Source organism: Ictidomys tridecemlineatus, chromosome 12, assembly GCF_052094955.1.
Source record: "Ictidomys tridecemlineatus isolate mIctTri1 chromosome 12, mIctTri1.hap1, whole genome shotgun sequence".
Lineage (NCBI taxonomy): Eukaryota > Metazoa > Chordata > Mammalia > Rodentia > Sciuridae > Ictidomys > Ictidomys tridecemlineatus.
This window is the reverse complement of record NC_135488.1, coordinates 34,099,376-34,125,224: the sequence shown is the minus strand read 5'-3', so window position 1 is coordinate 34,125,224 and position 25,849 is coordinate 34,099,376. Positions and strand designations below refer to the sequence as shown.

The 25,849-nt window shown below is 53.2% G+C and overlaps 1 protein-coding gene across 1 annotated transcript; it reads right to left on the bottom strand.

Moving 5' to 3' along the window:
- Window positions 1-231: 231 nt before the first annotated feature.
- On the bottom strand, window positions 232-23,493 carry Mall (mal, T cell differentiation protein like). The gene is made up of 4 exons (XM_005342601.5): window positions 23,223-23,493; window positions 4,660-4,827; window positions 2,947-3,069; window positions 232-1,072 (listed from the first exon to the last, which is right to left on the bottom strand). The coding sequence occupies exons 1-4, from the start codon at window positions 23,328-23,330 to the stop codon at window positions 1,010-1,012; spliced, it is 462 nt and encodes a 153-aa protein (XP_005342658.2). The 5' UTR covers window positions 23,331-23,493; the 3' UTR covers window positions 232-1,009.
- Window positions 23,494-25,849: the final 2,356 nt, after the last annotated feature.

Below are 25,849 nucleotides of genomic sequence, written 5' to 3'. Positions count from 1 at the left end.
GGGGTGGGGAACAAGGGGAGGGTCATCAGACTGGGTGCCAATCCAGCAGCTCAGCTTGGGAGAAGGAGAAACTGCTGATGCTCCTCACCTCCCACCTGTTGAGTGAGGGGGTGACTTGGAGGGCAAGACTTAAACCCCCTAAGGAGCAGTTTTGGTGAAAATTTCCAGTGGACCCAAGAAAGACAGCTGGGGCCAGCTGCCCGCAGGAGGAACACACCAACTTCATCCAAATTAACTGAACAAAAGGTTTTTATTTGCACATGGCCACTCCGCACATAGTGAGCAGTGACCATCCCAGACAGCTGCCTGCCAACAAAGTGAGAGATCTGTGGTGGCTTTTCCAGATACCAGGGCAATGACAAAGTGACCAGGAGACAGAGATGGGGTTTTCTCCTCTGTGGCTCCCGAAGACCACGCCCACCCAGGAGTGGAAGGACTGAGGCACGATTTCAAGCCCCAGACCCGTCAGGACAAGACCCGTTCACAGAGTAATTTATTCGTTTCAAAGTGACAGTGGGCAGTTACTGGGCTGTGCGGACATCCTGCCTGGATCCGGGAGGAGGGCAGCCCCTCCGGGGGAGAAACACCACCGGAGCACAGCTCCCTTTAGAAAAGCATTTGCTCTGAAGCACCTTGGTTTGACCTTTCCGTGTGCACACGGCCAGCTTTCCTTGGAACATGGTCCAGGAATGCGAGGGCCTTCCAGGTTGCGTATCTGGGGGTGCTGCAGGCCCCGCCCCCCCAGAGGGGGCCTCTCAAGGGTGAGGGCATCCGTGTTCATTGTCCAGAAGGGCTGGGTTCAAGGTCAGATCATTCCAAAGACAGTTACTTTCCCAGGAAAAAGGAAACAGCTTTCTCATGTTCCTCAGGGAGGGACGGCCTCCAGACACATGCCAAAGTGGGCCTCCTCATCCCGCAGGGGACACGGCGTGACGATTCCACCTTGGCTTCCGGGGAACTTGTGTCTCGTCCAGATGGCGAAGCTGAATCCTGAGCTGGGGCCGGCGCCCTAGTGGTAATAGATGCTGAAGGCGTGGAGGATGTACAGCAGCGTGGTGATGAAGGCGAAGAACTGGAGAGGGCCAGGACCAGGCCGTTAGAGGGCCGGTGCCAGCGCCCAGGAGGCCCCAAGCCCTGACCCTCCTCAGTGACCCCCCACCCGGGGGCAGCCACCCCGGCCAGCTAGCTGGATCCTGGAGACTCTCCGTCCCTGGGCCTCCCTGGGGCCACACTCTCCTGGTGTCCTGCTCTGAGCGGTGCCAGCTCCATCTCCACCCTCAGGAGGGTCCTCGACACCTGGCCATCCAGCTGGCTCTCCTCCCGCTCAACTGTGGTCCTGGGCACTGTCTCCTGGCCCCCTGCAGCCCTGCACCTGTGGGCCCTGGTGGCCTCCGCATTCACACTTGATGGCCCACAACTGCTCTGAATGTCTCGGTGCCCCAGCTCTTAATGGCCCAGCCTGAACTGCTGGCATTTCCACAAGCTCAGTCGGCCCCCGACTCTCACCTGGTGTGGTGACCTGTGCCACGAACCTGTGACCCTCCAACTCCCTGGCCACCACCACGGCAAAGCCAGGGCAGAGTCTGCGGGTCTCCCTGCCTGGCTGGCTCTTGGCACCGGCTCCTGTCTCAGCCTCATCATCCCTCGAGAGGATTCCCCACGCCTCATCTTGACTCCTGTTACTCTGCTCCCTGATAATCCGCCACAACAGGGAAGTGCGACAGCTTCAGACCCTCCTTGGAACCACAGCGGCTCTGCTCCCCTCTCAGGCAGAGGCCATCACCAAGACCGCCGGGCACTGGCCTCGTCCCTCATGCCCGGCTGTCCTCACTCGCGCATTCAGCAGTCTCTGGAGCACCTGCTCTACGTCGGGCACCACTCTGGCTGTCACAGTGAACAGGACGCCAGAGAGCTCCTGCCGCCCAGAGCTTACACTGTAGCAGCAAGAAGCGGAAAGCAGGCAGGACACACAGGCACTGCGGACAGCACCCCAGATGTGCCCTTCCTCCTGGCATAGCCTGTGATCCAGGGGAGCTGCCAGGCGGACTCAGTTCTCCTCCGCCTTTCACCCCTGGACAGGGTCCAGCAGCACTGGCTCCACCTTGGAAGTTCCCTCGGGGACAAGGGATGTCATTGTGTGCTCCTGCCACACGGGGGCACCATTCCACAGAGAAAGGGCAGTTGAGGTGCCTGGGACCAGGGAGGACCCCAGCGCCAGATGCCCAGGGTCCTGCTCGGCCCAAGTTTGGTGGGACCACCTGGCCTGGGCTTTGGTCCGCCAACAATGCCACCCCATGGACTTTGGTTACTGAAACAAACGGACATGGGGACAACTTAGCTGTGCCAGGGACTCTGGCTTCATTTCAGAGCAATGGGGGGCATGGAGGAGTGTTCAGGGGGGAGAGACTATTCAATCTGCACTTTGGGAAAATAAATTCTGCCTACTGTGGTGGATGGGACAGGCAGCGAGCGAGGCTGACCAGGATGGACAGAAGCCAGAGAAGGCCTGGAGCCTGGGCATGCGTGTTTTCTCTCTCTCTCTCTCTCTCTCTCTCACACACACACACAAACACACACACACACACACACACACACACACACACACACACACCCCTCCTGCAGCTGGAGAGCTCAGGATTATCTGACACACGTGGGGCAGATTGAAACCTCACGCAAAAATACCCTCCATTTGGGTGCGGTGGCACATGCCTCTCAACCCAGCGGCTCAGGAGCCCGAGGCAGGAGGTCCACAAGTTCAAAACCAGCCCCAGCAACCTGTGGGCCCTAAGCAACTCAGCGAGATCAAGTCTCAAAATAAAAAATTAAAAGGGCTGGAGACGTGACTCAGTGGTTACTCACCCTGAGTTCAATCCCAGTACCCCCCCCCAAAAAAAAGCCCTCCCGCTGTGGCTGTCCTGCCCTGCCCGGCTGGCCCGGCCCACTCACCGAGGCGGTAGTGTTGATGAAGTAGTTTTTCAGGTCCTTGGACTCAGAAACGATGGTGGCATGCGCCTGCAGGACAGCAGCGCTCATGTACAGGATGCCCGTGGTCCCGTGGTACAGGCTGTCCTGGAAACGCAGAGCAGAGGCCACCGCCACCGTCATTTGGGCAGGCACCTTCCTCTCTTGTGACACAGCAGGGAAGAGTGAGGAAAGGGGTGAGGTTCCCCCCTCCAACTCCTGCTGCTTCTCTGCAGAGTTTCTAATAAGATATTTATGTAGCAAATAACAGTGGAGCAGTGACAGCAGTGCAGGTCCCAGGCCCACGGGCGCTCGCCCAGGGCCTGCTCGGCACCGGGAGTGTTTCTCGCCAACATTGCCAACCACTAGGGAGGCTCGCCTGCACTCAGTGTTGGTCTCATTTTAAGGAGATGGAAGCTCAAGGTTAAGGCCAGGTCTGAACGGAGGCTGATTAACTCCCGGCTTTGAACCACTGGCACTGTGCTGGGCACAGAGGGATCACTGCCCACCTGTCAAAGCCCTCCGTGCCAACTTCCAGCCTACAGTCAACTCAGTGAAGAGAGCAGAAAGTCAGATCACACCAGGAGAAGTACACACAGATCCAAAATAGGGTCCCCTGTGGAGGACAGTGGACCTCCTCTCTCCTAGAGGTCACGGGCAGGGCCAGATTTAGTCAGTCTAGATTGAAAACACCCAAGAAACTTCACAACCAAGGCACACAGGGCCCCTTGGGAGGATCCAGCTCAAACAAGCCAAGTGCAAAAAGACATTCCAGAAATAACTGGGAGATCTGAAGGTGACCTTGGTCTTAATACACCAAGTTGTTGACTTGGTGTGTGAAAGCTTGTGAGAAAGTCTGTGTATGTTTTGGGGGATCCAGACATGTGTGGAATAGCATGACAGTTAGGCTGAAATTGCTTTAAAATTCTGCAGGGAAAAAATTAAAAGTCTGAACAAAGCCAGCGTGGTGAAATCTTGGTAATTCTGGAATCTGGGCTGTGAGGGTCCCAATGTAATTCTCTGTTCTTTTGTCTGTTTTCAGCTGCTCAACACACAGCACTTCCAAATGGTTAACAAGATAATGGGGCAACGTGAAAAATCAACGATGCTGTATCAAATGCAAGCATCCACACCATGCTGTTTGCTCAGTGTGATTCAAATGCATGTCCATTTTGCACAAATCCATGTGGCACAAGAGAGGATGAGCTGATCAGTGAGTGTGACAAGCTATTTTTTCCCTACTAGCATTTTATTCAACACTGCTGCCATGATTTATTTTACCATGACTCAAATTGAGGAAAGACACATCTGAATATTGCTTCTGTTTTTTGGATTTGTTTATGAAGAGGCAGAGCCTCTCACTGCTGCCCAAGCTGGCCTGAAGCCCTGGACTCAAGCCATCCTCCAAGTAGCCTGAGGCAGGCTGCACGGCTGCACCCAGCTCCCAGACAGTCTTAATCCAGGAGGTGCAGACATTGCTAGCAGGGAAGGTGGCGGAGGGAAGACAGGCGAGGTCTACTCTTGCAGAGGTCTGGCTTCATAATTCATACACTAAAAGCACCAGCCTTAGCTCAATAAGGGTCCAGCCCAGGCAGGGCCTCTGATCCCAGCTCTCTGGTTCTCCCTCCCCAGCCAGAAGGGCCCGTTGTGCCCACAGCTCCCAGGACACCAGTCCAGGGCGCCAGCCCTGATCCTTACCAGCACTCTCCAGGACTCAAATTTTTTGTAAAATCCAAACAAGTAAGACAGCAGGAACATCAGGGTGATGAGAAAGGAGGTCAGGGAGACGTACATCACCCATCCATGAAGCAGCGGGTTGGCTACGTGGGTGGCCGCTACCAGGATCCAGACCCAGCATCCAAATGCCTGTAAGAGAAAAGCGTGACATGAGGGACACCGCACCATGTGGGGTGACATGTGCCTTCAGAGGGCGTTTCTTTTCTCCCGTCTCTGGTCAAAAGCTCCATTGAAGCTGGAAGGACCCAGGAGGGAACAGGGAGGAAAGGTGGCCTTTCTGAGCCATGGTCAAGTTGGATCCTGTTAGAAAATTCAAGGGGCTGACCCAGAAGTTCAAAAGGAAGACTTCCCATCAAGTCCGGCTGTACCTTTTGAGCTCAAACGGTGTTGGCATGTTCAGTTTTAAAATATTCTGAATATGTCGCCAACATTCAAACAAGATTTTTCACATGAAAAAAAAAATCTAGATTTTGGATATTTCTTGAGAAATACATGGTTTTGGCCACAGCATACCCATTTCTCAGGCTAGAATGTGTTGTGATTGTCTCTTTAGAAAGGTCCTGAAGTCCCTAGTGGACCACATCCCCCTCCCCACCAACCCCATGCCGTCTTCTGGACTCGCCCTGTTGCTCACCTACATGGTGGCATAGCCCTCTCCTTCCATGGCTCCTGCCCCCCACTGACCCTAAGGGCACATGGTTTGAAGCCCTAGGTCAGAGCAGCTGATGCCCTGAGACCCACTCCCAGTTGGGTGATAGGGTTCCAGTTTGACAGCCTCCATGCTCTGCCCTGAGATTTGATGCGTCTTGGGTAGATTTGGTGCCTTTACCTCTCCCTATCCTCTCTGGGCTCAGCTTTTGTTTGCTTTTAGGCTGGGCTGGCCCCTGTGTTGGTAGCCAGGGTAGGAACTCAGTGTCCAGCTAGAGGCCTGGGGGAGAAGGTCAACCAGACACGAGGTCCCATTGACCTTTGTCTCCTGCCTTCTCAGCCCTTCCCCTTCCCCTGCTTAGGATGTCCCTGCAGCCTCCTTCCATGTCCTGATCTTGGTCCTGTGAAATCTGTACTTTTAAACACCACCCTGGCTGGTGATCTCATCATCTCACCTCTGCCCACTTCTCCCTGTGGCCTTCAGCCCCAGGCAGGCACCTGCCCATCAGATGTCTCTATGTGGAAGTCCCTCTGCAGGGCTGACTCTGCACTTGCCTGCTCTTGAGAATATCCATTAAAGTTTGCACCCTGTACCTTGCTTGCCCTACCCCAAGCCTGGACCTGCCCCTCAAACTCCTCAAATCCAACAGGTACAAAGTCTGAACTCATGCCACTCCCAAATTCCTTCAGAACCCACTTAGCATGACTCATCTGGGAGAGAGAATAACAGGATTTAGCATGAAGGAACAGAGGCTCCTGGAGAAGATGGCTATTTATTACAGCTCATCGTGGGCACACAGCACTCATCTTTAATAAAGCAATAAAATGTTTTTGAAAAAGATAAGAGCCTGTTGACTGTGAGATTACTGGAAATGTGTGATGATGGCAGAAAGGAAGGGAAGGGACTCAAAGGTGACTCTCGAATATGTGGTTTGGAAGAATCACATGACCAGATTTTAAAACTTTCTATAAAGCTGCAATAATCTGAAGAGTTGTGAGTGCATGTGATTCTCAGGAGAATTTCTCAGGAGACAGCTCATCTCCTTACCTAGTTCTGCTCCAGAGTTCACATAAATTTTAGAATCAGCTTTTTAGTATCTTTTAGCATCTTTTTAGTATCTTTTTAGTATCTCTCTGATGAGATTTTTATTGTTAAATCCCTAGATGAGTTTGCAGAGAACTGACATCTTTTACTATGTCTCGTCTTCCAATCCATGAACATGGTATGTCTCTCCTATTATGAATATGTTCTTTGACTTCTTTTATAATGTTTTGCAGCTTTTAGCATATAGTTGCTACACATTTTGTTATTATTTATGCCTAATTATTTTATTGGGGGGGCTCTTGTAAGTACTTTTACTTTTTAAAATTATTCGACTAGAGAGAAATACAATTGATTTTTAGCACAATGACATTATCTCCTGCAACTTGCTAAGCTTACTTATTAGTTCAAAGATTGTTTTTGTTGTTGCAGTTTGTCAGATTTCTTGGAGCTTTTAATGTGTCTCTTTAGGTTTTAATGTTAATGATTATCAGTGAGGTAGAGTGTATGTTTATGTATTTGTTGGCCATTTATATTTCCTCTTCTGAAAATTTTTAATTGATTCTATTGGTCATAATTTTTTTTTACCTTACAGGAACTCTTCCCAGTAGTATAGGTATTATTGATTATTATACATGTTTCAGATAAAGTTTGCTAGCACATATCTCATATATTTTATGATGACTTTTGGTGAACTAAGCCCTTCATTTCAATGCAATTGAATATGTCAATCTTTTCCTTTATAGATCATGCTCTGCCACAAGTTTCAGAAATTCCTCCCTACTTTGGGTCATGGAGATATTCTTGCACTCAACCTTTTCTCCTAGGATCATTTTCTTTCTTCCTCAAGTACATGTTAGTGGTCTCTTTAGTGAAAGTAACTTGTTAATCCTCAGTTTGATTAGTTGTAAAATAGCCTTGATTTTCCCCTGAAAATTATCTCCTCTCTTATGTCCACCATGTTCTACACTTTCCCGTATAATCCTATTGTTTTCTGGCTTCCATTGTTGTGGTCAAGAGGACAGCTCGGGTGAACTGTTGCTGTTTGTAGGTATCTGTCATTGGCATCTGGCCACTTTTGGGGTCTTCTCTCTGGCTGGTGTTCTGCAGTTCATGCACTAGAGATACAGTGTGTTAAGATAGGAATATCTTTGTACTACTCCTGCTTGATATTAATTTTACATTCAATATACAAACATTTAATCACCTTGTCCTTGGTAGCTGGATTCTGCAGTCTGTGGCTTCCATTGATTTTCATTACTCTACACTTGTCTGCCCCTATATTTAGTGAATTCTGATTGGCGGTTCATGTCTGTGGCAGTCACTCAGTTCTGAATAGTACTCTTAGAGAAATTCTGGGCAAAACAATTTCACGCATTTTGTCTAGCTCAATGGAAAGACATAAACCTTCAGGCTCTGCTTTTCATAACACCCCTGGCTTTCTGGAATAGCAGTTCTTAACTTACAACTAGCCAATGGATAGCTCCAGATATGTCACCTTATCCTCCCCCTGCCATTGTCTTAGCAGGAAAGACACTTTTGCAATTATAGAGAATTTATAGGCTTTAAGGAGAGAACAGGAAGGGGAAGTAAGAAGTAAGTATAGAATAAGAAGTGGACACAGGCGGGGATCTCTACGCAAGGAGTACGCGTACAGCTCTAATAAGGCTGGGAAACAGCTCCAGAATCCTGGCCATCCCTTAAAATGCCCGTTCTATGGGCAAGTTTCCCCAGGCCCTAATAGTCAATCTCCAGATGAATTTTGGAAAATGGGAGCAGGGCTTGGGGCTGCCTGCGGCTGGGTGAGCTGACTTGTCCTTAGCAGGGGGGTCTTGAGGGATGGGAGCTCTGTTCTTTAGCTCCCCTGAACTGGGCTCTCCCACGTGGCTCCCTGTGACAGGTGCTGCTGATGCTGGTACTGCAGGGAGGTGCTAGGAGTCAGCTTTAGGCCACCTGCCAAGTGTGGTGCAAGAATGTGGCTCCCATGGCCAACACCCAGCCATGGTGGCAATTAGAGGGAATGCCACCTAGGACTTGTAGGACCAGTGGCTGCACCAGGACTTGTAGGATTTTAGACTCACATGGGACCAGCAGAGAAGGGTCGCTATCATTCACAGATGTCTACCTGGTGCCCAGCACAGGGCCTGCAGAGTCGTGGGGTGAGGGGTGCTGACGTGCGCCCCCCTTGGCATGAGTCTGTAGTAACTTCAAGACCACCTCTGAGTCTCCAGGCACTTCTTAGGTGATGAAAGGCCTGCCCACTCTAGTTTCCTTAGAGAGACCACAGACCCCTTCCACTGCTGACCACCAACTCACCTGTGCCAGGCTTGGGAGTCGGCCTGGATGGCTCAGTTCCTCTGTCCCTGTCAGGGCCTGAGAAGGGGTCCCCGACCCTCTCCAGCCATCAGAGGCTGCCTTGGCCAGCCTAATCCTCACTAGTTTGTGAGGAGGAGAGGGAAGGGTATGTGCAGAAGCTGGATATGGGGGAGGATACTCGTGTCCCCAAGCCAGATCCCACACCTCAAGGACAGGACCTAGACGTTCCTAGGATGTGCCCCAGGTTGGCCTACTGGGAGAATTAAAGGCCTTGGTGGGAATCTCCCACCTGCAGCACAAGAGGGCCCGCCCTGGCCTCCCCACTCTGGGTCCCTGCTGTGTTTTGGGGATCCCAGGTCCCACTTTTTACTCTTACACAAGCCAAAGCCCCCCAAACATTTGGAAACCCACTCAAAATGTGTGGGAATCTTTTGAAGTGGCTCTGCTGTTGTGTAATCAGTGGAATCAGAGAAATGCTATTGCTTTTCATTTCCACGCCTCTCTACCTTCTAAACTGTGGCCTGGACTAGGGCCAAGGAGCGACTCCAGGTGAATTAAACCCAGTGGAATTTGTTGGCTCATTTCTGCTTCAAGTTCTATTGGTTGAATCTTTTTTTTTTTTTTTTTTTTTTTTTTAGAGAGAGGGGGACAGAGAGAGAGAGAGAGAGAGAGAGAGAATTTTAACATTTATTTATTTTTTCTTAGTTCTTGGCGGACACAACATCTTTGTTGGTATGTGGTGCTGCTGAGGATCGAACCCGGGCCGCACGCATGCTAGGCGAGCGCGCTACCGCTTGAGCCACATCCCCAGCCCTATTGGTTGAATCTTTATAGGTTGAGAACTCGGAATATTTTTTTACACTTTTTTTTTTAAAGAAACTCATATTTAACTTTCCAAATCTTCCTGGAAGCCTCAATGGCCCTTCCATTTAAGTCTTCATTGTGTATTTCCCAAGAGCAGGAGATTTTTTTCAGTGGTTGGGGGCTGGCCCTTGAAGTGGGACTATTTCATCACAGTTAGACATCTGTCAACACTTGTGTTTCAAGTTCAGCCTTGGCTGGGGTTTTTTCTTATAAAGCTCACTTGTGAGTTCACTTGCTGAAAGTCTAACCTGAGGTCTGAAAGGATCATTGGGGTACGAGAGAGCGTAGTCACAGAGCTAATTGCTTATTCATGGAGAACAGCTCCCTCGTGTTTAGAAATCTGGTTGAAGAATATAAGATTTGGGGTAATGACATCCAGCCGGAGAAGGGGCTGGTTGCAGGTCTGGGTGGGGGCTGAACCTGGCCACGTATTACACAGTAAGACCCCACAGGCTCCTGGAATCAGATCAGAAGAAGGACTCAGCAGGCTCCTGCTGGCCAAGGAGGGGACAATTTGAACTTCAAATAGGGACAGCAGCTACAGTGGACTGGAATGATCACCTAGGCTGAAATCCATGATGTTCAGATGATACTTAGCACACTTTCTTTGGTCACTTTTGGAGGATGTTTATTGTTTTAAAAGCTGCTTAATAAAGAAATCAAACAAAAGCATGACACAGAGGCAAGGTGTTTCTAAAATATGTGGGGGCTGGCCAGGAGGCTGGTGGTGGAGTCCTGGCCCAGCATGTGCGAGACCCTGGGTTCCATCCCCAGCATGGAAAAACAAGAGAATCCCGTGGACACCTGAGAAGGTATTCAGGGCAGCACCGTGAGTCCTGCTACTCCCCAGAATTCTCTGGGGACCTCGAGAAGCCCCAGGAGACTGTGGGAACTGGTAAGAGAGGCTGCACCCTTGACCACTCCCCAAGAAGGTGCAGCCCATCCCAAAGCCCCAAGTCTGTTCCTCTGCTGGCACCTCCGCCCACTCTGATGCTCGCCCACCCACGCCCTCCCTTCTTTCTTGGAGTTCCAGCTCTGACTGCTGCACAGATTACTTGACAGATCTGTGCCTCTGTGACCATCCAAAGGCCAAAGGGATCTGTGGGCTCCCGTCCCACCTGGCTCTCTGTGACAATTCTCATCTGAGTGTCGGGTAATGACTGTTGGCTGTGGCAGCCGGAATCATCTGAAATGGCACAGAAGACAGGAGGGATGTCCTGTGAGAAAGATCCAGAGAAGGGAATGTGCAAGCCAGTCTCCCTAGAGGGTGAGAAGTTCACTTCTGGAAGGAAGGCTGGGAGACGAATCGCAGGACGGATGAATCAGTATTAAGGGGGCACAGACCCTCCCGAGGAGCTGAGGAACAAGTTAGCCACCCAGAAAACACACCTGCACACAGACATGATTTTTGCCTCCAAATTTGAGAACTCATAGACTCCCGACATCCATGCAATTGAAGTCTTGCCACTACTAGGTCAGGTAAGGGTGATGTCCACTGCGAATGCTCGCTCTCCCCCTCCCCAGTAATAATGATCAAAACGTTAAGTCGGCACCTACTGGTCCCTTCAGTAACTTGGCCTTTTGGAATCTGCCCTGCAAGTGATGCATGTGAACAGACACACCACACCGTGGTCCTTGCCGTCTTGGAGGCTGCAGGAGAGCAAGGAAATGATGATCTCCACAGGTTATCATAATGGGACGGGTTAGCTCAGTTACGTCTACATGGCAGAACACCCACAGCCTTCAGAAAGCGTAGGCAGGCTCTCTGAATCCCCAACCTGAACAAGTCCAGAAGTTCTCAAAGGCAGAGGCCAACATACCCTGTGCACTGGGATTCACGCAGAAGAAAGGAGCGTGCATGTGCGTGAGCGTGCGTGTGCGTGTGCGTGTGCGCACGTGCATTTGTGGGACGCACAGAATATTTCTGGACTGAGACCCAGAAGGAGGAAACCGGGCTGGACGATGCAAGCTCACTAAAGACTTGGAACAGGAAGAGATGCACCTGAGGGAGAAGGGATCTGCCGACGGGGCAGAGTAGCCGCAGCCACCTGAGCAGCGGGGGGTCTGCACTGGCCAGACTGCTGGCGGGGTGGCATTTCACACCCTGAGAGGGTCCAGAGGACGCTAGCTGGGTGAGGGCCCAAGGGGAGGGCCAGGGGGTGGGAAGGACGCTGCAGTCTCAGACCTGCCCGGCAGGGACTCCAGCTGTGGCGGGGGGCGTGGCTTCAGGGTGGGGCAGAAGCCAGAGCCCCAAGCGGAGGAGCAGGTGGGGACCGGCAGGTTTTTCTGCATCGCGGGTGGAGGTGTCTCCGCAGGGTCTTGCTCATGGCCACTCCCCTCTCCTTCCCTTTGCTGGTAGCGGCTGACCCCAGCTCCCGGCTGAGCTTCAGGCTGGAGGGAAAAGTCAACTCCAGACAGATGAGGAGCCCAGCGCGGTGGCGCACGCCTGTAATCCCTGCAGCTCCGGAGGCTGAGGCGGGAGGATCGCGAGTTCAAAGCCAGCCTCAGCAATGGCAAGGCTGCTAAGCAACTCAGTGAGACCCTGTCTCTAAGTAAAATACAAAAAGGGCTGGGGATGTGGCTCAGTGGTCAAGAGCCTCTGGGCTCAATCCCTAGTAACGCCCCCCAAAAAAAGACAGGTGAGGCCCTTGAAGTCAACAGGCCTGAGACCCCTACCTCCCGGGAGGAAAGGGCTCCTCAAGGGAGTGGTCAGCATTGCACACCGAGGGAACCCCAGCTTCCGCAAGGTTCTCTGTGGCTTTGTGGAGTGTCAAGATGAAGGGTGTCAGGCATTCAGGTGCAGGCAGATAAGGTGCTTCGACTATTGCACACCTGCCCTTCTTTTAAAAATCGTGTCTCCATAATGAAATTCCCCATCTTAGCCATTTTGTAAATGCTCAGTTCGGAGGCATCTTGCTCTGTCCAGCCCTGAGTGCCTCCATTTTGCAAAACAGAAACTCTGTTCCCCTGGATACAAACTCCCTCCCCTCCCCTGGGCTCTCAACACCAGCACTTTACTTTCTGCCTCTGCAATTTTGGCTGCTCCAGGCACCCCGCAGAGATGGAATCACGCAGAGTCTGCCCTTCTGTGACTGTTGGATTTCACCCAGCATGATGTCTTCAAGATCGTCCATGTTGGAGCACGTGTCAGAACTTCCTTTTTAAGGCTGAATAATATTCCTTTGTGTGTGTGTGTTTTTCTAGATGTTCCCCAACTCACAATGGTGCAACTTACAGGTTTTCATATTTGTGAGCAAATTCTGTAGAATTTGCACTTCCATGTTTGCATTTCAAACTTTTCCTGGGCTAGTGCTGTGTGGTGTGATATTTTCCCTTGATGCCGGGCAGTGGCCTGAACTGTAGCTCCCAGTCAGCCCCAGATCAGAGGAAAAAACTGATACTCTGCAGTGTGCTGGGTGGCTGAGTTGGGATGAGGGGTGGTTAGGTATATCCAGTTTCCTTCCTTCCTTTCTTCCTTCCTTCCTTCCTTCCTTCCTTCCTTCCTTCCTTCCTTCCTTCCTTCCTTTCTTTCTTCCTTCCTCCCTTCCTTCCTCCCTCTCTCCCTCCCTCCCTTCCTTCCTTCCTTCTTTCCTGTACCAGGGGTTGAACCCAAAGGTGTTTAACCACTGAGCCACTTCCCAGGCCTTTTTACTTTTTATTTTGATACAGGGTCTCACTAAGTTGCTTAGGGCCTTGCTAAATTGCTAAGGCTGACCTCAAACTTGCTATCCTCCTACCTCAGCCTCCCCAGTCACTGCACCACTCTGCGTGACTCCAGTATGTTTTTGACTCCACTGTTTCAACTTACAGTGGGGTTTTCAGGGCATGGCCCCGTGGTGAGGTCAGAGGCAGCTGCAGAACCTGTGCTTATCCACTCCTCTGCGCACTACTGGCTAGTGTGAACAGTGCTGCTATGAACACAGGTGTGCAAATAGATGGAGTTTGATGCACACCTTTTAAAAGGGAAAACCAAGACAAGCCCGTTGTGGACTGTTCTCATGTCACTGGAGAGTGACAGCTCCTTCCAACAGATGTGCCCCTGCAGTAGCCATGGGGCTGGAGTGGGCTCTGGGGAGTTTGCGCTGTCCAATCAAAATGCCCCCCTGACTCTGAGCACTTTAGTGGCCAGAATTATTCTTTAACTAGACTTTAAATTGACTGTAGAAATAACATCAACAGCAACGAGAGTTTCCACTGTGCCAGGCGCAGTCCTGAGACAGACATTATTTTAATAAAACTGTAAATCATGGAGCACATACATTGTTTATTCTACTTTTTACATCTTCCTATCTTACTGGATGGTTTAACTGCTGGCTCTTGTTGGCAGCAGTTCTGTTCTTTAAAGTCCCTGTGGACACTGGGTTTGCAGAGACTGAACACTTGCTCCGGGAGAACAGTAACCGGCCCCTGGGAGCCTCTGGTCCCACTTTCCTGCCACCTAATTATTCTATAACCTTGTTTCTGGTTAGAGGCACTTTACGTAATATGCCCTGTTGGGTTATAGCACTGAGCACGTGGCCACGCTGCTTAACGTGGACCGAGCGAGTCTTACCACGTGCATTTCTGACATGCCAGCCTTCTTGCCTTAGGGACAGGAGAGGCACTTTGGCACTACACTGGGTGCATCTTAAGCAGCAAAACTCCTCCAATGCACAAAACCAAGAACCACGGAGTAGTAATAGGACAGAGAAGAGGATGTGCGTTTGCAGAGTGGGCACTGAGACCAGGGAGGACCCTGTAGGGTGGATCTCAGCCGGGAGCGCACAGCCAGCCCTCAGCGTGCACGTGGCTCGTGGGGAACTCACATCTCACGGCTCTGCAGGTCCGTGAATGGCTGTAGAGGCCCAGTCTTAACCTGAGGGTAACAAATACAGTCAGCAAGTGTGTGGCTTCGAAAAGGCTGCAGGGGTGACAAGTCCCCCTTCCTGTCAACGTCCAAGCTACTGTCTCCAGTGATGAGACCTTCGCCACGTGGGGTCCACCTGCAGGGTGAGTTGGTGGCCAGTGTTCCTGTGACAGGGGACGGGGCAGCCAGCCACGTGTTAAGTCCCCACCTGGGCTTATTGGTGGCAGGCGTGGGCAGGGAGGGGGCATAGAGGTCTCTTTCCAGCAAGGCTCAGCGCAGCCTCTGGCTGGGGACATTGTGTGACTTAGTCCTGGCCAACAAGATGCCAAGGGAAGTCCGCAGGGGATTCTCAGGTAAGGTTACCTGTTCCTAAGGGGACACCGGGCCTGTGGTCACCTTTCTTGCCCTGGCCATTGCTGTGTGTGGGTGAAGCCTGGAGCCACGGACTGGGGAGGACGGGCCAGTGGCCAATGGCCTCGGGCCTGTGAAGAATCCGCCCACTGAGCTCCAGACTTCCTGGGACCTCAGTCCATTCTCCTGTGTTAAAGCCGGACTCAGCCAGCAACGGCCCAGCCAGAGGATGCTGAAGAGGTTGCCCATGTCATCCATGCCCCTGGCCCCCTCTGAGGTCACTTCCCTGGTGACCAAGACTCCCAGGCCAAACGCGGACCAGAGCCCCACCCTCCAGCCCAGCTGCCTGCCCAGGGAAGAGCTGGGGCAGCTCTGGGCTCCCTGAACCTCTGCCAGTAGCCCCCACCCTGGGGCTGCCAACCAGTGCACGAGACTCATCTGAGGGTCTCGAGGTGTCTATTAGTGGGTCACTAACAAGAGATGAAACTGACCAGAGTGAAAATACAGGAGGTGTTGTCCATAGGAAGGGAAGTGCCGTTTCCTGAGTCTTTTGTGAACACACGCGCACACACATGCACACGCACGCACACACACATATGCACACACATGTGCACACACAACATACACACACGCACACACACACTCACATACACACGCGCACACAACACACACGCACACACACACACACACACACACACACACACGTGCGCGTTACAGGTTGTGATAAAGGGGTATTTCTTTCTGTAGATCGCAGTCAATATGGGGCCCTAGCTTCACCCGCCCTGCCTGGCCTGCATGACCCCCTGGGTAAGGGCCCATCCAGGCAGGCCACCACAGTGGCTGCTGCTGCAGAAGCCCCTCCTGGGGACTGGAATTCAGAGCAGGCTCCAGCTCCAAGTGGCAAGCTGAAGGCCAGGCACCCAGCCAGGTGGAGCCGTCCCACCCAAGGGGGCTGGGTGCTCCTGGGCGGACCCTGATCACCACAGGCCCCCTGTGGGCACACAAAGACCCAGCACTGTTCACAGCCCAGGATGCAGGTCCCGTCCCTCCTTGGCACAGGGGAGGAAACTGTCCTGGGTCTGCCCCAAAGGCCTCAGGCCAGGACCCAGAGAGGACCCCAAGACAAGCAGCCTTTTATGGAAGTTCCATGCTCCATAATTCGGGCCGGGACACTTCCAAACACTGAGTCACTCTGTCCTGAGTCACGGAGGAGAAGTTCCTCTGGCTTCCAGGTTGGCAGGAAATTGCCAGCCCTGTCTGCCCAGGCTCCCGCGAGGGCTGAGTCCTATCCCGGTGGCTCCAGGAACAATAGCTCTGGCCCGAGCTCTGGGGCCATGGATCTTGGAAGGACGAATCACTGAGGCCCAGGAGTGCTCCCAGGCTGGCTGGCCCTGTGCCCAGGAAGCTCGAGGACCTTCCCCGAGTGACCGGCTTCCTCCCTCCTCCTCCTGCGGCTTCCTGCCTCGGCCGCACCCTCCATTCAGCCGCCGGGGCCCAGGTTCACTGACCAAATAGCACAGATTTATAGTGTGACATAAAATAGAATAATAAAAACATTCTTAACTAACCAGAGTCTAAAGGGCTTTACAGTTTTGACTCTTAAAAAAAAAAGAAAAAAAAAACCGCTTTGGGGGAATTAAAAAAAACTTCTGTTCTTGTAGATTTTAGAAAAGTTAGAAATAAAGACCCCCCCCCCCATGGACAGGACTCCCCACCTCCCCAGGACCCTCTCACACTGATTCACTGCACGCACCTTCACCTGTCTCTGGGGTCCCAGAGGGGCCCTTCTTCCTCCAGGATCCCACAGACAGTGTGACCCGCACTGTGTTCCTGCTCTTCCTTAGGGACCAGCTCCCGAGTCCCAGCCTCACCAGGCCCTGGAGGACCGGACCAGACCAATGTCACCTCGTCCAGAAGCCACTCCTGACTGCCAAGTGACCGTCCTTAGGGTGTCTTTCCACTTTCGTGGTGACTTTGCTGCGTCCCGCCGGGACCCCTGAGCTCCTAGAGGCAGGACCGCACCCTGAGGTCTTGGGTCCCCAGCGTCCAGCAGAGAGCCCGGCACAGAACAGGACAACCCCATGCGCCTGAGAAAGGAGGTGGACAGCAGGTGTGGACACCCCCGCCAGCTGTCAGCGGCCTCACCTTCCTGAGCCAGCTCTGCGCAGTGGAACCTTTTGACACCTTCTGACACCACCGTGGCCCAGCCATGGTCTGAGATTCTGCTAGGAGCCTGGACCGAGGGGGACATGCCCACCACGTCCTGCTCCACCATCTCCCAGTCGGAGGCCTGTTCCCTCGAGGGCAGATGGGTTTCCCCGGGAGGACTTTCCTACCTCCCTCTTCCCCATCCCTCCCCGTGCCCTTCATCATCCCCGGATGCCACCTTGGCCCAGAAACGCACTGTCAGAGAGGGCCACACGCAACACCAGGACAGAGAGCACCCGGACGGGAGGCCCAGGGGCTGTGACCAGGTGGAGGAGAAAGCGAGCTCAGAGAACCAGCCACGGTGGGCCCAGGTGGCCCTGAGGTAGGTCAGAAGACACCGCAGCCCCAGGCCCAGGTATCTCCTGGGTCCCACAGATCTGCCCGTCCCTGGGGGACATTCTGCAGGGAAAGCCCCTGGGAATGCTGGAAAGAAGAGCCTGGCTGGGAGCAGAGAGGGCCTTCCCTCTGCCCTTCCCAGTGCGTCGCTGTCTCTCCAGCAGCAGATCCCTGTGTCCCCTCCCTGGGCTGGCCACTGCCTCACGGCCCCCTCCCCAGCGATCCCAACGCAGCCAGGCAAGGCTTCTTAGTGGTTTAAGCACCAGCCACGGTGTCCCTTTTGTTGCCCTAAGTGGGGGTGGACGGGGGCCACTTCATGTGCTCATTACCCTTTCGATCTCTTTGAGCCTCTCAATGGCTCCCAACAATTCCCCATGTTGAATCCCTTCTGCGCGAAGCACCTTTCAGGGTTCCTGCCGCACCATGGTCACAGCACCACTGGTCGGTCTTCCTGGCTCCTCACTGTCTCTCCCTTCAGGCCCTGAACTCCACCAGGCAGGGCCGGTCTGGGTTGCCAGATGCCCAGTGCTCAGCAGAGAGCAAGTGCTCAGTAAATACAGGAGTGTGATATTGGGGGTCAAGGGGACAGTGCCTCTTTCCTGACACCCACACTCAGGCTTGTTCCCTCTGGTCCAGGTCTGAACAAGCCAATGTTCCCCTCAATCCCAGCCCCTTCCCCTCTCAGGGGTGCCCTGACCATGCTCTGGCCCTGGAGCCTCTGGGCCGCATGGCTGTCCCCTTCCTTCAGCCCGGCCCTGTCTTGGGGACTCTCAGGTTGTCAGTCGCTCCACTCTGTAATGACAGGGTCCACGGCCCACCTTTCCCCCCTTATCTTCTGGTTCTTGTGTCCCCCAGGGGTGGAGCCTGGTGCGTGAGTGGCAGTTCATCTCAGGAGACCCTTGGTGACTTACCAGAGGCATTTGCTGCCCAGAGACCCACTCTTCCTAATAGAGGTCCTGTGACCGATGACAATTCAGTCACGGGGACCACTGTTCTGGGGCCCTTACTGGTGAGGTTGACCCTTCCTATAAACCCGTGCAGCTGACTTAGGAGACCCCTGTTTCTCTTAATGTCACTCCTCCCATCGTGGAAAGTGAGGCTCCAGAGCATTAACTGACCTGTCCAGGGTCTCACGGCATCCAAGAAGCAGAGCCAGGCCTGGACCCCCTCAGGAGTGACTCCATTTTACTGACCCCAGATGCCCTGGGGGTCTCCCAGTAGGGCTGGGCCTGATGCAGGGAGCCAGGGTGGCCCAGGGGGCTTTGGGGAGGCTCCCACAGTCCCTGTCCCACGCTCCTCTGGGCCCTGGTAACATCCCTTCCTCTCTGTCCTCCCTTCCCTGTCACCTGCTTCCAGCGGCGTCCTTGGGCACCGATCTGGTGGGGCTCACAGGTACCCTGGCCCGGAAGGCGCTGCTTCCCATGTCCTACAGGACGGGACGGGCGGGAGGTGCCGCAGGGTCGTAGGGCGGGGGGTGCAGGTGGGATGTGGCTGGCGCCCTGAGCAACCCCAGCAGCCCCAGGAGCCGGAGGTGGACTGACAGGCGGAGGGCAGCGGGAGCGGACTTCCCCTCCAGGACACTCAGCGTCTCAGGGCGTGTCCTAGGGAGGGGACGGGGCCTGGGGGGCCTCATGCTTCCTCTACCCCACCCCATCACTTTCAGTCCTTGCAGAGTGGGCCTTGGAGGGGCTCCCAGGGGGAGCACCTGGCCCCGTGCCAGGCTGCAGTGATTGTCAGACAGGCTCACACACACAGAGCAGAGGAAGCAGGAGGTGGAAACTAAGGTGACACTGGAGACTTAGGTAAGAATAGATGAACTTCCCATCCTGGGGATTTGAGTAAGACATAAGGATGAACTTCCCAAGCTGGAGGAGTCTGGAAAGAACTTCTAAGAGCACCTTAGCATTTCCCTCTGATGGTCTGCGGGCGAGTGGAGAAGTGGAAACGGAGAGATCTAACAGCAGCATTCACACGTCTCCCCTTTGAACTGGCCGCATCTCTGGACTCTCCTTCCTGTTTCCTTTTAATTAGGCAAAGTGTCATTAAGTCAGCTAGAGTCAGGGTTAAAGTGATGAGACTTCACTGGACTCTTATCCATAAAGCACCCCTGGTGGGAGCCACCCCCGGATGCTCTCCGCTTCTACTTTCCAGCCTTTGAAGAGCTCTGGAGCCAGCACCTACCCCGCAGGCCACTGCCTGGTGGCCCAGCCACTGCACACAGCTGACTCTGAGGAGCGAGGTCAGCTGAATGTCACCAGCCTGGGCAGCACAGTGCTGGCAGCAGCTGGTACCCCCACCCACCCAGGGGACAGAGGGAAGCCTGGATGGGTTGTGCACTCTTATCTTTAAATTCATCATGTCAGAGCTTCCTCACCCTCTGAGATTGTTGCCAAATTCTCAGTTTCAAATGAGAAGCCCAAATTCCACACCGGGTAGAACACAAATGTCAGTGGGACTCAGGCACATGCCTGGCTGGTGGGAATGGAAAATGCAAAAGCTATTTTCCAACCACCCTGGAAAAAAGCTCCTCAGTTTCTCAATAAAAACCCAGCAGAGCCAGGTCACAGTGGTGCACGCCTGTCATCCCAGAGGTGGGGGAGGCTGCGGCAGGAGGATCACTAGTTCAAGGCCAGCCTCAGCAACTTAGCAAGATCCTGTCTAAAAGTTAAAAAAATTTAAAAGACCAGGGATGTAGCTCAGTGGTAAAGCAACGTATGTGCAGTCCCTAGCATCACCACCGACAAAACCCACAACTGTCCCTTACTAATCCACCCTGCAGTGTCACTTGCTCCACTCTGTAAAGACAGGGCCCAAGGCCCACCTTTCCCCCCTTTAGCTTCTTATTCTTGTGTCCCCCCAGGGGCGGAGCCTGCTGCTTGAGTGGCAGTTCATCTCAGGAGACCCTTGGTGACTTACAGGACGCATTTGCTCATTTGCTCTGGGCATTTTCCCCCGAGAGATGGAAATTAGATCCACACCAAAGTCTGTACAGGAACGTTCTGAAGAGCTTTGCTGTTTCCCAGCGGGTGGCTGGTTAAACAGACTTAGCCGGTCCCCAACATGGGAGGGGAAGGAGAGCGGGAGAGGACACACCATGTCCTGGGTGGGCATCGAGGGACAGTGCTGAGCGAAGGAGCTGGTCTCAAAAGGCCACACACTGTGTGATCCTGTTTATTTCTACAACTTTTTTGAAATCACAAAATCATAGTGATAGAGTGGTGGTTTCCTGGGGTGCATTCAGGGCGGGGTGAGGGAGGGTGGGATGGATGGGGTTTGGCTATGGTGAGGCGACTGTCCTTGACCTTGGTCCTCATTTGGATTCTGTGACTCACTGCCCATGAGACACAGGTCGAGATCCGCCTTACCAAGGCCAGCTCCCTGGTTTTGACCCTGGGTTCTAATCAAGAGAGACGTAACCATCGCCCCTGCCCCATCCCGGCAACTTCCTCTGACTCTATACTGAGGCCTTAGAAGTGTTAAAATGTGAGCTTTAATGTCCAAGACTTGAAAACAAACCTTAGACACAGATCGGTAGGAGCAGGTGGCAGGGGACCAGAGGTGGGGACTGCAGAGCCCCTTTGGAACCTGGGTCATCCTAGAATGTCATCCTTAAGAACCACACAAGGCCAGAGGCTGCCCCTGCCCAGCCAGGGTGACATGTGGCCCTAGGAAAGCCAGTGGGAGCCTCATCTGAGCTCCATGGGACGGTGCTGGTGGGCACCATCCAGTCTCCATGTGCACCTGGGCAGGCCCTCAGGACAGGCTGCTCTTGGGTTCGCAGTGCTGCTCTGTGGACAGGCTGGAGGGAAGGGTGACTGCAGACACCACCCACGCCATGTCTTCCCTGGGCTGTCCCCACCTCACTGGGATCCCAGTTACTGGATTTCCCTTTCTCTGTGTGCCTTTGCTGGCCTGAGCCCCAGTTTTACACCCCACTCTCTGGACTCATATCTTTAGAAAGACATATACCTGTCCGTGACGCCTTAAGCCCCGAGACCGAACTGGCCACACCCCGAAGCCTGGTGCTGTCACATAGCAGCAGGGGACACCACCAGGCCACCAAGCCAGAGAGGACTTGGGCTGCCCTCCCTCCTCATCCCTTCCCGGAGTCCCAGGCACACCCTGCTCTAATTCCATGCGAGGCACGCTTGCTCCTTTAAGGAGCAGAACAATAGTAGAGAACACCCCATTTAACATGCATCTGTGTCTGCGTGTGAACACACGCACCATATGCCTCATCATCACTCCTTCCAGAGAATCAGGGCAGAGCTAGGAGCCATCCAGGTCAAAGGGCACAGGAGACAGGACAGCTCAATGCCATGTGAGACCCTGACCTGGACCCTGCACCAGAAGGAGGACGTCGGTGGGGGACGTGAACAAACTCTATAACACGGTATCCATGTCAAGTTCCTGACCATGAGAGCCGCACCAGGGAGTCAGGACCCAGAGGAGGCTGGGCGGAGGGCACGTGGAACCCTCTGCAGGAGCCTCGTTCCCCAGGTGCCACTGCAGGAACGGCCGTGGGGGCACGTGGTCAGCCCCGGGTACCTTCCTGACTCAGAAGCTGCATCCGCCCAGCCTCCTGGGCTCTTCCCTCCTGGCCGCTGGAGCTTCTCTGTCCCTCCTCCCAGTCTGAAAATCCAGCCACTCCTCTGAGGTCCAACTCCCAGGGACAGGCCTGGGCCCCGCCCTGAGCTGGCCAGGACAGACAGCCTGGCTGCAGAGAGGAAAGCCCCTGAATCCCTCCGCAGCAGAAGGGCCCGACAGACTGCTGGCAGGCAGTGGCCCGGCCACCAGTGTCTGCAGTGACTGATTGTCAAAAGGCATGCGCTCAATAAAAAGTGGTGAGGCCACCACAATCCTGGCAGCCCATGTCCCAAGGTGAGGGACACACCCAGGCCTTGGCCACAGAATTCATACGAGCACTAAGATGTCATCAGTCTGGCCAGATGCCCACATTCATGCCTGGGGGTGGCGGGCTTGGCAGGAACCTGCCCTTGGGTGGGGTTTCGGCTAGAGTCCCCCCCATGCTGACCTGCCCAGCCTGGCTTCAGGACCTGGATGGCCGCCCTTTAACCAGTTTGCCTGAAGTGTACTCGGTCCGTCCAACCCTCCTGGTGCATGGGGAGGGGGCAAGGGACCGGTCAGGTCCAATCTCTGTGGGCGAGTCCACTTTCTATCTTGGCTATGTTCTAAGTAGGAAAGAAAATACCTCCCCCCACACACTCTCACACACACACACACACACACACACACACACACACACACACGGGGAGCTTCAGAAGGATCCAGAAACGCAGCACCCCTTGGCCCTGGATTGTTGGCCCGGCTCCAGCGCCCCTCAGTGAGAGGGGACAGCAGCCACCTCGGGGACAGGGGGCTCTGGGGAAGCTGTGCACAGGTCTGAGTGCCAGTGCTGTGTCACCATCAGATCCCGGTGTACCCGGGGCATCTGGAGACTGTTTTATGGTGGATTTGTCCCCAGCCTCCTGTGCAGGGCCACATAAATCAAAGTTCAAGGCGGCTGATTGACAGCCGGGAAGACACTGGAGGCCCCTGGGAGCCTGGAGCAGCCCCTGGCGGCTTTCTGAGCTTCAGAAAAGCACCCGAGTGGGGAAAAGGAGTCACATGGGAAAAGCCCACTGGCAACAGGTCCAGACGTCCCCGCTAGCCTAGGAGGGGACGCAAGCGTCCAGCCACCAAGTGACCGCTTGTCCCTCCCGTGCGGGTTTCCCTACGGAGGGAGGGGTCCCCGCCAGGCCGTCCAAGCCCAGGGGACACAGCCTGCCAGGCGCCTGAGGCTCGGCGGGTGCGGAGACCGCGACCACCGCGGCGCCGCCAGGTCCCGGTCCCCGCCAGGTCCGGTCCCTGGGCGACCTCCCGTCGCCTCCCGAAGGTGGCGTTGGCACTCACCAGCTCGGGCAGGAAGAAGGCATAGGGGATGGTGAGGAACAGAGCGACCCCCGGGGGCACGTCGGGCGGCGCGTAGCTGGTGGGGGGCGGCGGGTCCCTCGCTGCCATGCTGTCCCCGCTGTTGGCGCCCCTGCTCCGTGGCGCTGCTCCAGCCCGCAGCCTTCAAATATCACCTCCTGCCGACACACCCATCGGACGACGTCGCCCGGGAGGAAAAAACCGTTCCCGCCGAGCAGGTCCTTCCACTCGCGAAGCCAGCAGCCCTGGGGACCACAGCGCGCGGCGGGGCGCGGCGGGGCGCGGCGGGGCGGGGCGGGGACCGGGTCTTCGCAGACGGTCAGGCCCCAGGAACTTCTGAATCCCGGGGCAATCGTATTTCTGCACCGAGTGCAGGTGACAGTCCCTTGCCTGCCTCATCCCTGTTCCCAGAGTGGCCAACAAAGACCATTCATTGAGGACTCTCAATAAACCCTGGGTGAGCCTAGACGGCCAAGGTGCCCCTCAACCAGTTCTCCTTCTTCCCCAAATAACCGCCCTGGACTTCTAACCTCACATGTTGGTTTTGTCTGTTATTGAAAGGATTCGTTTGTGTTTGACTTCTTTCACTTCAGGTTATGTGTGGGACCATCCATGTCATTGTATGTCACTGTGGTTGATTCAGAGCTTTATAATATTCCATGAACATTCTATGAACAAGCTACTTTTTATTCTCTTGTTGATGGACCTTGGGTTCTTTCAATTTGGGGTTATTGCTAACATTCAATTTGGGGTTATTACTATTCTAAAATAGTCCTTTTTTCTTAGTTTAGTTGGACAAAATACTCCCATTTTATTTATTTATTTATTTTTATGTGGTGCTGGGGATTTAACCCAGGGCCTCAGCGGCGCTTGGTGAGTGCTCTACAGCTGAGCCACAACCCCAGCCCAACTAGAATAGTCTTTAGAGGCGTCTGTGTGTGCATTTCTGTTGGAATATGTTAAGGGGGGATTACAGGTCACGTGGTACCTGTTTTTAGCAGATAATGTCAAGCTGCTTTCCAAAACTGCTGAGACATTTCTATCCCACTAGCAATGTACACAACTTATAATTGCTTATGATTGGTGTCTGCATGTGTATTATGATACATTGGTGTTTGCCCAGGGTATGTTTTTTTATTCTTTTACCTTTACCTCTATCACTGTATTTATGATGGGTGTGTGTGTGTGTGTGTGTGTGTGTGATATAGTTCTGAAATCTGCTGCCTTTAATTTACATTTAATATAATGACTGGTATTTTGGGATTTATGTGTACTTTGATTTGTGTGTGTGTGTGTGTGTGTGTGTGTGGTGTGTGTTTGCTCTGTATTTCATTCCCGTTTTCCTTGTTCCTGAATTCTTTTGGATTTTTGAATATTTTAGTATTCTCACTTTAATTCGCCTACTAAGTTCTTTACTATTTGTAGTTTGTATGCAGAAGTTGCTGTGGTAGGTGACTTCCCAGTTCATTCAGAGTTGACATTTGCCACTTCAGATGGACCTCACCACTGTGCAGGTCTTCACCCTCTTGTCTTTCAGTGTAGCTGTCATCGTAGAAGGGACATAAAAATCCAAGACCATTGTTCATATTTTAAAATGCAGAAGAGAACAATAACCTATCATATTGGCCCACATGGTTGCCATTCATATCCCTTTCTTCTGGTGCAATTTCCTTCTGCCTGAAGAACTTCCTTTAGCACTTCTCTCAGAGTAAGTTTGCCCGCAATGAATTCCTTAGTGTTTCTTCATCTGAGAGTGTCTTCAGGTCACCTCCATTCCCAAAGGACATTTTTATGGAGTAGAGAATTCCGGGTTGACAGGTTTATGTATTTTTTTCTTTTGCCACTTTAAAAATGTCATCCAGCTGGGTGCAGTGGCACACGCCTGTAATCCCAGCAGCTCAGGGCTGAGGCAGGAGGATGGTGAGTTCAGAGCCAGCCTCAGCAAAAGTGAGGCGCTAAGTGACTCAGTGAGATCCTGTCTCACAAGAAAATGCAAAATAGGGCTGGGGATGTGGCTCAGTGCCCCTGAGTTTAATGCCCAGTACAAAAAACAAAAAACTCCAAAACCAAAAACAAAAAAGCCAGGCCACCCGGTGGTTTCTGATAAGGACTCTGTGGTCATTCTCCTGTCACTCCACTTTTTTTATGCATTGTTTTTCTCTGGCTGCTTTCAATGTTTCTTCTTGGTTTCAGTTTTAGTAGTTTGATTGTAACACCGGGCCTTATCTCGCTTGGTGCTCACTGAGTTTCTTAAATCTTTAACTTGATGGCTTTTACCAAATTTGGGACATTTTCAGTCATTATTTTTTCAAAAATTTTTTTTTCTGAGCAGGGCATGTTCTGTGACCTGGGAGGCCGACAGAATCACAAGTGTGAGACCAGCCTGTACAACTTAGTGTGACCCTGACTCAAAAAAAGGGGGGTGGGGATATACCTCAGGGGTAAAGCACCCCTGGATTCAAGTCTCAGCACCACAAAAAAGAAAAAAATAGAGTTTTTTTCCTCATTACCCTTTCTTCCCTCCTCCTGAGACCCTGAGGAATGTTAGACTCTTGGCTTTGTACGACCTGTGAGTTTATTTTCCCATCTATTAATTGATTTCCTTTTGT

What these genes read in the sequence shown, in the direction of transcription:
- Mall (XM_005342601.5), bottom strand. Translation starts at nt 23,330, where the DNA reads ATGGCAGCGAGGGACCCGCCGCCCCCCACCAGCTACGCGCCGCCCGAC. An exon ending in TTGAGTCCTGGAGAGTGCTG is followed by an intron (nt 3,070 to 4,659) that starts GTAAGGATCAGG and finishes CTGCGTTTCCAG; the next exon opens with GACAGCCTGTACCACGGGAC. An exon ending in TCATCAACACTACCGCCTCG is followed by an intron (nt 1,073 to 2,946) that starts GTGAGTGGGCCG and finishes GGCCCTCTCCAG; the next exon opens with TTCTTCGCCTTCATCACCAC.